The sequence below is a fragment of the Salmo salar genome, chromosome ssa25 (genome assembly GCF_905237065.1).
Source record: "Salmo salar chromosome ssa25, Ssal_v3.1, whole genome shotgun sequence".
Lineage (NCBI taxonomy): Eukaryota > Metazoa > Chordata > Actinopteri > Salmoniformes > Salmonidae > Salmo > Salmo salar.
Window position 1 is genome coordinate 17,957,732 of NC_059466.1, and position 13,072 is coordinate 17,970,803.

General features: G+C 41.9%; 1 protein-coding gene across 1 annotated transcript; it reads left to right on the plus strand.

Moving 5' to 3' along the window:
- The first annotated feature begins 3,593 nt into the window (after positions 1-3,593).
- arl4c (ADP-ribosylation factor-like protein 4C) lies at positions 3,594-5,576 on the plus strand. Its single transcript, NM_001140477.1, is given in 1 exon segment — positions 3,594-5,576. A coding segment is annotated over 1 exon segment (579 nt). The 5' UTR covers positions 3,594-4,210; the 3' UTR covers positions 4,790-5,576.
- The last annotated feature ends 7,496 nt before the right edge of the window (positions 5,577-13,072 follow it).

The window sequence follows — 13,072 nt, forward strand, 5'->3', positions numbered from 1 at the left end:
TAGATTATATAAAACAAGGCCTGTGGAGGACAGATAAATTCTGATGAAATGATAAAGTGGCTAACGAGGATCCCTTTAACATTATTATAAATCTGGGTTCATAGCAACTCTGCTAATGGCAATTAACAATCACTTCCGTATTCCCATATGTTCACAATGAAATAAATCAAACATCAATTGCTGAAATTGAATATGAGTAGGCTATTTTATGTTTTTACTAGGGTCAAGTGGAGCATTAATTTGTACAGCCTATGCCCTTTCATGCCCTCTGCTAATATTTTGAGTTTCAGACCCAACCAGGAACATATGGGATGGGGCACCTATCAGATACAGTATGTGCATGTGTTGTGTTCTGTTAAGTAAGGGGCTTATCTCTTTGTATTTGTGGAATGAAGGCTACTAGAATACAACAGGATTACAGTTGGTTTTCTGGGGCTTTTTAGGGTCAGAGTGAATGACGATACCAATGTTTTTCAACTGTTTTTGACAGTTTCATGTATTGTAAGCCTATCAGTTCTAAATGTGAAAAATCGAATAAAAGTTTATTGGTCAAGTACACCGTTTATCAGATGTCATAGCATGTGCAGCGAAATGCTTATGTTACTAGCTCCTAACAATGCAGTAAAATGTCAAACACGTCCACAAATAATCAATTACATTAAAGTCATTTAGCAGACACTCTTATCCAGAGCGACTTACAGTATTGAATGCACACATTTCATGCATTTTTTGTTGTTGTTCTGGCCCCTGTGGGAATCGAACCCAGAACCCTGGCGTTGCACACACCATGCTCTACCAACTGAGCCACAGGGAAGCTGCAGTAAGAGCAACAAGAAATCAAGAAATGTTGGAACAAATCCAATTAACAACCCAAATAGCACTGTAATAGTAATCCACATGCAATCAAAACGCATCAACACTGGATTAATTTACACAGGATATTCTAGGAATTATATGTACAGTAGTAGATATATTAGCGTGAGCTATGTCAAGAATCTTGTATATAAATAAATATGTGGTGTGTATAAACAGTGTAACTAAAATGCACTGTACAGTAGTATAAACATTAGAATAAGCTATGTCGAGGATACAGTATATACAGTGCATTCAGAAAGTATTCAGACCCCTTGATTTTTTCCACATTTTGTTACGTTACAGCCTAATTCTGAAATTGATTTTTGTTTAAATCCCCTCAGCAATCTACACACAATACCCCATAATGACAAATTGAAAAAATGTTTTTAGAAATGTTTGCATTTTATCCTTGAGATGTTTCTACAACTTGATTGGACTCCACCTGTGGTAAATTCAATTGATTGGACATGATTTGGAAAGGCACACACCTGTCTATATAAGGTCTCACAGTTGACAGCGCATGTCAGAGCAAAAACCAAGCCATGAGATCAAAGGAATTGTCTGTAGTGCTCCGAAACAGGATGTATCGAGGCACAAATCTGGGGAATGGTACCAAAACATTTCTGCAGCATTGAAGGTCCCCAAGAACACAGTGGCCTCCATCATTCTTAAATGGAAAAAGTTTGGAATTACTAAGACTCCTGGATCTGGCCGCCAAACAAAACTTAGCAACCGGGGTAGAAATGCCTTAGTCAGGGAGGTGACCAAGAACCCAATGGTCACTCTGACATGGCTCCAGAGTTCCTCTGTGGAGATGGGAGAATCTTCCAGAAGGACAACCATCTCTGCAGGACTCCACCAATCAGGCCTTTATGGTAGAGTGGCCAGACAGACGACTCTCCTCAGTAAAATGCACATGACAGCCCGCTTGGAGTTTGCCAAAAGGCACCTAAAGGACTCAGACCATGAGAAACAAGATTATTAATATTCAAAACAAAATACTTTCAGACTTTTACTCAAGTAGTATTTTACTGGGGTACTTTCACTTTTACTTGAGTAACTTTCTATTAAGGTATCTGTACTTTTACTCAAGTATGACAATTGGGTACATTTTCCACCAGTGCCACACAGTCATGAGTGAACAGGAAGTACAGGAGGGGGCTGAGCACGCGCACCAATATGGGGCCCTGTGTTGTGGATCAGCGTGGCAGAGGTGTTGTTGCCTTTCTTCACCACTTGGGGTTGGCGTGTCAGGAAGTCCAGGACCCAGTTGCACAGGAAAGGGTTCAGACCCAGTATGTATGACCCAGTATGTATTATGTACCCAAATGTATATGGGTGTGTAGGAGGGTTATTATTGTGTGGAATCAGGTCAAAGGCACCTACCGTATCCCTACTACACCTATATAGGACATCCTCTACCTCTACAACACAGCTTTCACACTTGATTTTTCAACACTGTCCACAGTTCTAAATCACCGTTTTGGATACCTCGATTTCTATGGTTTGAAATAGTAAACCCAGTCCCATAACACTCAATAATCTGTGTTTTTTGAGAATGACAAGCATAACCTGGAACAGCATGTTTGGAGTGTTGCTGAGGGGATGGATGCTTTTCACATGAGGCAGGTGCAGTCCTGCTAGTGCCCTGCTGTAATTTGTCACCTCAAATTCCTGTATCATGGTTAGCAAACGAACGCTCTTGTAGCTTGGATTAGTAAACCATGTTTAACCAACACAAAGTCAAATGCTTTACCCTTTCTGAACATAAACCTATTATATCATATAGGTTAGGGGAGGCCTATCACATGAGTGGATTTGTTTATGAACCTATTCAAACATGACTTGATAGAGGTGTCATTGAAATGTCCCCAGTCCCCACAAAACAGCATGCGCTTGGGTTAGACAACAGGCGCACATGCGCTTAAGCGGCTAGGCATGCATCTATTTATTTACGGTCTGTTGTTGCTGGGCTTCGACAGAAGGTGGCGTCGTCCTCCATGTATAGACTTTCAAAAAACCTCTTTACCCTTATGAAAATATTGCATTAAAATCTCAGGATGGAATTCTGAAATTGTTAACCCTATACAAATGCTCTCTACTGAATATAGGTCAGTTATAGTTAATCGTTTAATTGTGCATGTATTTAGGATATTAGGCATATTACTAGAACCAGTTCATTTGTTTTTACGTTATAATAATGTTATGCACATAAAGTGACATCGAAATAGTAACTCGTAGCCAATACCTACAATAAGGTGCTCATTCTCAATATTAAAATACCTACTAATGTATTAACTAATAGCATTGTAATTGATCAATAGCTTGCACAGCTGTATAGGCGTATGCTTTAAACCTAGGCCTATGCTTTGCACTGTATACATTTTCGTTATCATTATCTGATCTGGAATATTCTCACTCCTTTAATCCACAGGCCTATTGGTGAATCGAATCAAATTAAAAATACGCAAAGGGCAAAGGGGTAGGCTATTTATTACGCCTATACATTTCTAGCTATATGGATTTCGATATGCATGTCGATAAGCACGACCATAGCAACGTGCATGTGGCCATAGCAACGTGCATGTGGCCACCATAATAATAAATGTGCACTTTGTTTGGCATGGCCCGAATGGGTGGAGCGTATGTTATGGTAGGCAGGCTACTGCGCTGTTTTGCTTTCTGCTCCCTCATCCTCTCATCAGTGTGTATGCTGCGGCCGCAGTGGTAGGAGTCGGACCGCATGTGCCGTCACGTAGCCCACCATAGAGCTCATAACATCAACCCAAATTCATAGCTGCAATAATTGTCATTTTGTTTATGGACGCAGTGTAGCCATTTCTCGGGATAATTTGGACTCATCCACGACTCGCAGGTGGATTTCTTTTTCTTCATTCCCGGAACGGAGGCTCGTTTTTTGGACAGCCAACGTGCCTATAGAGGAGACTTGGGGACGGGAGACAAGTGCCAGTGCTCACGGGGAAAACAGTAGAGCGAGACAGCAAGCAGTGTGTTTATTGTAACCCACCAGGATCGTCCTTTAGGTGTCTGGTGAGTGTGGGGAGTTCGACAGTTGCAAAATGAAATGAATCTTAACTGGAGTGTGGAGAAGAATTCTAATGAAGCCCGCGCTGCGTCCTACAGACGAGAACACTGTTCCCCAATGCTTCTGAGGGGAAAACGAGGATGAACCATCCAAAGCGCACGTCGGGCCTGTAAACACATTGACTTTACGTTTTTTGATAGGCTATCATTGTGTATTCAACGACGAGCGTATTGAACATTGGAACGCTGTTTTAGGTCATCACATAGGTTCTGTAGAGAAGCTAGACGTTCCTTTCACCTGCTATTGAAAATGGGCAACAGTTTCTCCAACATATCTGCTTTCCAATCCCTTCACATTGTGATGCTGGGGTTGGATTCGGCTGGCAAAACGACTGTTCTTTATCGTCTGAAATTCAACGAATTCGTAAACACCGTGCCAACGATTGGATTCAACACGGAGAAAATCAAACTCAGTAATGGTACTGCAAAGGGGATCAGCTGTCACTTCTGGGACGTCGGAGGCCAGGAGAAGCTCCGACCCCTATGGAAATCCTACAGTCGGTGCACGGACGGCATCATCTATGTGGTGGACTCGGTAGACGTCGATCGGTTGGAGGAGGCTAAAACGGAACTGCATAAAGTTACCAAATTCGCGGAGAACCAGGGGACACCGCTGCTGGTGATAGCCAACAAGCAGGACCTGCCCAAATCTCTTCCAGTCGCGGACATCGAAAAACAGCTGGCTCTCCACGAGCTCACCCCATCCACCACATACCACGTCCAACCTTGCTGCGCCATAATTGGCGAGGGACTCCACGAGGGTATGGACAAATTATATGAGATGATAGTAAAGCGGAGAAAGTCTTTAAAGCAAAAGAAGAAACGATAACGACCGCCCATGGGTGGTAGCCTATGGACCATTCATTAACCTAAACCTACGCAACATTACTGTATCTAAATGCTGTTTGGGTATGCCAATGTTGCCCTAAAATGACATTTACTTTGCGGTGATTGTTGTATTTCCTTTCATTGGGTTGTAAAAGTTGCTGACGCTGTGAATCCTATAGCTGAATGATGCTTTTGCACGCAAGGGGGTGATCCTATTGGTGCAAGATATTTACTAAGGTTAACCAAAACAAACTTGATATTACTTTTATCATAGGAACAAAAGCATTGATAAATGAATGCGGGCTGGCCCGTCATTTGCTGCTTTACCATGGACTATAAATCTGTAGCTCGACATGTTATTTTGAAGAAGCATCCCATACAGTATGGGCCTATACTGTGATGGACTATGGACATTCTGACGGAATGCTTTTGTTTGGACAGCAAGTTTTACTTTGCACGTTAAGTGGATGTGGGTCACAATGAAATGGACCCTGTTCATTCAGAGAGAAGAAAAAAACTGAAACCAAGATATCTGTATTATGAAAGTCACACCTCAGTCCCTGTATGGGTTTATTAATGCAGAAGTCAACAAGGCTTTGGAGCGTTGAAGTTTACTATGCGTGGTGGACTGAGGATAACATTGTCTGCAACGTGGTCCACTACTTTGCACTTTTAATTTCCTAACAAAATAGTAGAGTACTACACTGTATAGCAAAAAAAAAACAGGCTGTATGTACCAAAAAGCCAAAATTGAATTATTTTTTGAATATTAAAATATATACAAAATGCATTGTGACTGATTACTTTTATTTCCATGATGTGATATAGGAATGTAAATGTAATCTACAGTAAGAGGATAATGTCAACAGCTGGCCAAGATGAAGGTGATCAACAGGAGATGTATTTTAAACCTGGTGAACTATTGACCTGAACACATGGACTGGTTTGTCTCTACATCTCCCCTGAGAGACCCTCACATTTCAAAGGTGTGTATTAGGGAGGGGAGAGGAAGACAGGAGGGGTGGTCACAGTCTATCAATGAACTAATGGGAATCTATTCAATGTTGTCACTTGATCTCCCAAAATGTCTCTATTTAACACATGCTCATACCCATCGTGGTTTGTGAGTTGGTGTTAGAATGTAGGTGTTTTGGATAGGCCTACCCGTTGGTGTTGGATGAGTCTCAACATTCTTTTGTATTCGCAGTCCAACATCAAGCAAAGCAAGGGGTTCATTTGTGTGTCATTTTTAGAGCTGCAATGCGTTGTCAGATGTATTCGTGCACAGACCTTGTAAGGAGAGGTCATTCAATTCCCTGCTGGGTAGCAGTAACTATCTTTGTGTGTACCAGAGTTTGGAAACTTGAGTTTCCTAGCATGCTGTATCACTCTCACTCACTAAATCACTCTCAGCTACGGCACGCACACAGCAGTCTTTCTCCCTCTTTGGCACTCATACACGTGCATGTGCTCTCTCTCAAACACACACACACACACACACACACACACACACACACACACACACACACACACACACACACCTCATCCCCTCTCCCTGTTAGTGATTAGGATATCCATTGGAGTGTGAAAGAAGAAAAGAGATTCTTTGGGAGGGGTTTTGACTAGATGTGATACAGCTTTAGTCAAATTTGACATTTTGTTGCAGGTTAGGAGAACTTACACAACAGCGTTGGATAATTAACATAGCAGGTTAGGATAATTAGGTTAAGGTTAGGAAAAGAGTTTATGGTTAGATAAAATGCAAAAACGTTTGACGTTAATTGGACAAAAGCTGTATCCCTTCTAGCCATGACCTGGGTAGGTGAACATTCCCCCTGAGTCAGAGAGGTAATAGTACCAGCTGTACTTTGTGTGACTCAGCCAGCCATACCCTGGTAATGTATTTTCTCTATAGGTCAGGTCACAGGAGGGGATGGTTACACTGATATTGGCAAGACAGTTTGATCAGTCAGTCTGTGTGTAACTATGTTCCTACTATACAATCATTATTGCCGTGTGTGTGTATGTATTGACCATGGCACTGCCATATTCTGACCATTAACACTATGAAAATAGTTTTCTTAGTCATGACTCATGAGGATGGGGATAGTAACCAGCGGTTCTTACTACAGTATATTCCCTCACTCAAAGGCCGTGTGGTGTTTTTCCATAAGTTGACCCGACTTGCGTGAAGTACAGAGGGAGAGAGTGTGTGCATGTCCTTTTGATGTTATTTAGTCTTCACTGTAGATACAGCACGTTTTCCTGTTGGGTAAACTGGCTCTGACAGATGACTCAATAGTAACTGGTATATTCCCAGAAAGAGACAGACCACACTGAGCAAAGGAAGCCATTGTGAAAGCACTAAAGCACACACAGTTAGAGGCGGTTTTCTTAGGACATCCAAGTTCTATGGTAACAACAGCAATGGGCAAACCCTCAGTGGTTTTAGAGACCTGGCCATTTTGTTAACCCTTTGGTTTGGTTGTAACTTCATAACAAAAAATAGTTTTGTAACTATTATTCACTATTAAAAATACACATTTTATTATCGATTCCTAATCTAAATCCTAGTCTAAATGTTTGGCCTTTGAGGGTTTACCAGAGTTTGATCATCATAAATGGATTGTATATACAAAGGTTATTTGTCAGGTGATAGATTTTACACTCAACTGAACAGATGTGAGTGCTAATGATAGGAAACTTCAGAGGTGACATGAGCGAACCCAATACCCATTTGTCTCCTCACATTTAATGCCTACTAATGAACTACTGCTGTTTCCTTCTGTTTTATGTTGTCTCTCACTTTTCTGTCAATTCATGAAAAACAATGAGAGTCAACGACATTCTTTTGGCAAAACATACCAAGAGTATGCAAATGTTAATAAAAGGAAATGAGCTGATATCATAGGATCTGCTGTACATTTGAGTCTAGACAACAATGTGACCTCCAAGTGCTTGTTTTGTCCCTTCTATAAGCTAGTTTCTGTTGATAAGGACGTAGTTATACTGTTACAAAGACGTTTCACGGGTCAAGAGAGACGAGGGCAAGGCAGTAGTGTACAGTTACTCCACCCAGCCAGTAGAGCAGATGGTTCCCTATTTCACAGGGCCTGCTCTCCAACTGGGCGCTAATGAAGTGCTAAATGTATCAGTTTGTTATTATTTGCTTAGCTTGAGTCTTCTTTGCTCTAATAATTATTCTCCATTCATTTGACGCAGAAGGAGAGAGAAAAAAAATCTGTGAAATCCACATTACCATTTTGGGAGGCACAGTTGTGTCAATAGCTCGCTGTTGCCGGGGAGACGGTTACCAAAATACCTACGGTAACAACAAACATCTATTAATAAAGGGATTATTATTTAATGAGCTGTGTATAACTGTTGAGGAGTGTGAGGGGCTCGCCTCGGCCTCTTGTCTGATACTGGAGAAGAGGGTTAGAGGTGGGTGGTGGCCCCTGGCCTAAACTTGATGGAAATTCCATTTGAATGGTAATCCATTTTAAAAGTTACTCTTCAATTAGACAAGGAAAGATGGTAATGCTGAGCTAGTGGGGCAAGAGGGATATGTCAGTACAACAACACTGTATGCTGCAATCCAAAGACAATGCTTCACAACCCACTCTACTGTGATGATGATCATGAACATTTTGCAAATTCGAATTATTTATATTTTTCCTCGTTCTAGTTCTTCTTCAATAGCCTATATGGTGGCTGACATACAGGACACATATTCAACATACCTTCTCACCTGGACAATGGGTTAGTTTATACAGGATGCAAAGAAGCCAGAGATGGTGAATGGAGGAGTTCAGAACATCCCAAGACATTTGACATGGTTGTTTTATTACCTTGTGTCTAAATATACAAGGGACGGTTAATAAGGCTAATAAGCCGTTAGTTAGTTGCACACGTCTAACAGTTGGAAACACACACTCCCCACGCACATTCCCAATTTGAACTCCCATATTTAAAAGGATATCTGAGGGGGAAGTCCAGGATGTTAATAGTTAGGGTGTTTGTGTAAAAGACACTCCTTAACCTCCTGGTATAATAAACCTTATGAAGCAAAGATCATGCTGATGGAGATGTAAAGTTAGGCCAACAATAACATCTAGTGAGTGGGGAGGATACTGGAGACTAGAGGGTTCAATACAAAAACAAACACGGTGTACACTCATTTCTGTCATGACATTGTGTTCTTATAAAGTAGCTATTTTCTCTTATGTGCCCCAGGCATGTTTGTGCAGGACATAGCACTCCCCTCGCAGATACTGTATTATTCTCTCAAGGACGGTATGTACAATTGTATAATATTCAGATGGGGTCAGAAGAGCTAAGTTGTTGACCATATTAGAAACATTTAATCTTTGTTAGCTACAGTACAACTATGCAATTTCGCCTCTAACTCTGCTCTCCTTTGCTCTCCTTCTTTTTTGTTTCTTTTTCTTCCTCCTCCCTTCTTTGTTGTTTTCCACTAGCTCTCTAATTATCCACTTACAGCAATAGGAGTCGTCGTGTCAGGGCAAAAGAAACCGCCTCAACAGGAGTGAGGAGGATAAACACACTGCATAACTATCCAGCAACTTGACAGTCTTTATTTTCCTGTTTTGCTTGCTGTGTTCTTATTGTTCATAACATGCTGATTGTATTATTCCAGATTCCTAAACGTAATCTTTTGCACTCACCCTGCAATCAATACCACTGAATCTTTCACTGTTGATAATTCCCATGGGTTTAGTTGTCTGTTATGAACCGTAAGCAACAACTGATTGCATTTATATAGCACCTTTCCACCTACATAAATGCACAAAGCACTTTACATAGTAAGGGGAGAAACTCATCACTAATGTGTAGCACCCACTTGGATGATGCACAGCAACTATTTTATGCCCGAACACTCACCATACATTACCATGTTGGAGATATAAGAAGTGATATATGCAAATTGGGGAAGTTATTAGCTAGACATGATTGAAAGAGGCCAGGTTGTAAATTTAGCCAGGACACCAGGGATAACACCCATACTCTTACGATGAGTGCCATGGGATGTTTAATGACCACAGAGAGTCAGGACACCCATTTAACATCTCATCCAAATGACAGCACCTTAGAGGGCTACGTACCCTTCCCTGCCCTGGGGCATTGGGCTTTCCTTAGACCAGAGGGAAGAGAGCCTCTTACTGCCCCTACAACACCACTTTCAGCAGCATCTGGTTTCCCATCCAGGGACCAACCAGGACCAACCCTGCTTAGCTCCAGAGGCAAGCCAGCAGTGGGATGCAGGGTGGTATGCTGCTGGCTGGGAGCATTCTGTTATTGCCTCATTCCTTTGTTCCTCATTTGCATTACTTCATTCAGATTTTTTTTCTTCCAATGACCCTGTCTGATAGCACATGGAAAACCATTATCCCTGGTGTGTGTGTACTGTAGATATGTGGCTATGTGACTGTGCCAACACAACGACTCTTGTGACTGCATGTTTTCTCAGCTGCATTATGTCCTGCAGGGGTGATAAAACACATGTTGTTTGGGTTGTCTCTGCATGGTATATGTATGTATTTTTTATTTTATTTCACCTTTATTTAACCAGGTAGGCTAGTTGAGAACAAGTTCTCATTTGCAACTGCAACCTGCCCAAGATAAAGCATAGCAATTTGACACATACAACAACACAGAGTTACACATGGAATAAACAAAACATACAGTCAATAATACAGTAGAACAAAAGAAAACAAAAAGTCTATATACAGTGAGTGCAAATGAGGTAAGTTAAGGCAATAAATAGGCCATGGTGGCGAAATAATTACAATATAGCAATTAAACACTGGAATGGTAGATGTGCAGAAGATGAATGTGCAAGTAGAGATACTGGAGTGCAAAGGAGCAAGATAAATAAATAAATACAGTATGGGGATGAGGTAGGTAGATATATGGGCTGTTTACAGATGGTCTATGTACAGCTGCAGTGATCTGTGAGCTTCTCTGACAGCTGGTGCTTAAAGCTAGTGAGAGAGATATGAGTCTCCAGCTTCAGAGATTTTAGCAGTTCGTTCCATTCATTGGCAGCAGAGAACTGGAAGGAAAGACGACCAAAGGAGGACCAGTGAGATATACCTGCTGGAGCGCGTGCTATGAGTGGGTGCTGCTATGGTGACCAGTGAGCTGAGATAAGGTGGGGCTTTACCTAGCAGAGACTTGTAGATAACCTGTAGCCAGTGGGTTTGGCGACGAGTATGAAGCGAGGGCCAACCAACGAGAGCGTACAGGTCGCAATGGTGGGTAGTGTATGGGGCTTTGGTGACAAAACGGATGGCACTGTGATAGACTGCATCCAGTTTGTTGAGTAAAGTGTTGGAGGCTATTTTATAGATGACATCACCGAAGTCGAGGATCGGTAGGATGGTCAGTTTTACGAGGGTATGTTTGGCAGCATGAGTGAAGGATGCTTTGTTGCGATATAGGAAGCCAATTCTAGATTTAATTTTGGATTGGAGATGCTTAATGTGAGTCTGGAAGGAGAGTTTACAGTCTAACCAGACACCCAGGTATTTGTAGTTGTCCACGTATTCTAAGTCAGAGCTGTCCAGAGTAGTGATGCTGGACGGGCGAGCAGGTGCGGGCAGTGATCAATTAAATAGCATGCATTTAGTTTTACTTGCAGGGTGTGTGTGTGTATGTGTGTTCAGCAGTCTATATAAACACTGTATGATGTATGCATGCACACGTGTGTGTGTGTGTGCGCGTGTGTGTGTGTGTGTGTGTGTGTGTGTGTGTGTGTGTGTGTGTGTGTGTGTGTGTGTGTGTGTGTGTGTGTGTGTGTGTGTGTGTGTGTGTGTGTGTGTGTGTGTGTGTGTGTGTGTGTGAGAAATTTATAGGAAATGTACAAAAAAATTAAAATCTCTCTGCCGTCAAGAAGGGGTCCACCAAATCTCGCTTAGGACCCCCAAAAAGCTAGGGCCGGCCCTGGTTAAGTACACACTATTAGTATGGACACTGGTAAGGGAAAATGATCCGTTGAACTAGATGTCGTGTGATGTTTGAATGCTAAGTTATTTTACTGAGCTGGACTGGTGTAGTTTTGACTTGCCGTTGACCAACTGAAGGCTAAATGGTGTTTAGATTGGTGGTAATCACTAACATTAGTTTGTAATATTCGGTAAACTGCTGAGTTGACTCGTAACAGGTAATGAATGCAGACACAGACAATGGATAGATTGAATGCACACGCACTCCCACACACACCACCATACACAACCACACAGCCTCCTCAATTAAAATACTAATGTGCTGGTGCAGGCAGAACAGCCAGCGAAACTGACAGAGGCTGAGAAAACTTTGGGTGAAATGAGCATTTGGAGCAAACAGGCACAGCAATGCTCACACAGGCTAAAGGGGGATGGGGAGGGGTGAGATGGGGTGAAGTGGTCGGGATACAGCCAGCCGGGTGTTTAAGCAAACATCATCTGTCAAGGCCCAGTGACCACTAGTCTTCTCACCAGTTAATTTGTCCATGACCTTTTCAGGTCTGACAGATAGCTGCTGAGTCACACGGTATGAATGGTCATGCAGGCAGCACCATCTCTCTCTCTCGCTCTCTCTGTTTCTCCACCCCTCTCTTTCCCCCTTCCCTATCTCTCTCTCTCTCTCTGTTTCTCTCTCTCTCTCTCTCTCTCTCTCCACCCCTTTCTTCCCCCCATCTCTTGCTCTCTGTTTCTCTCTTTCTCCACCCCTCTTTCCCCCCTCCCCATCTCTCTCTCTCTCAATTTCAATTTAAGGGGCTTTATTAGCATGGGAAACATGTGTTTACATTGCCAAAGCAAGTGAATTAGATAATAAACAAAAGTGAAATGAATATATTTTTTTTTACAGTAAACATTACACTCACAAAAGGTCCAGAAGAATAAAGACATTTCAAATGCCATATTATGTCTATGTACAGTGTTGTAATGATATGCAAATAGTTCAAGTACAAAAGGGAAAATAAATAAACATAAATATAGGTTGAATTTACAATGGTGTTTGTTCTTCACCGGTTGCCCTTTTCTTGTGGCAACAGGTCACATATCTTGCTGCTGTGATTGCATACTGTGGTATTTCACCCAATATATATGGGAGTTTATCAAAATTGGATTTGTCTTTGATTTCTTTGTGGGTCTGTGTAATCTGAGAGAAATATGTGTCTCTAATATGGTTATACATTTGGCAGGAGGTTAAGAAGTGCAGCTCAGTTTCCTCCTCATTTTGTGGGCAGTGAGCACATAGCCTGTCTTCTCTTGAGAGC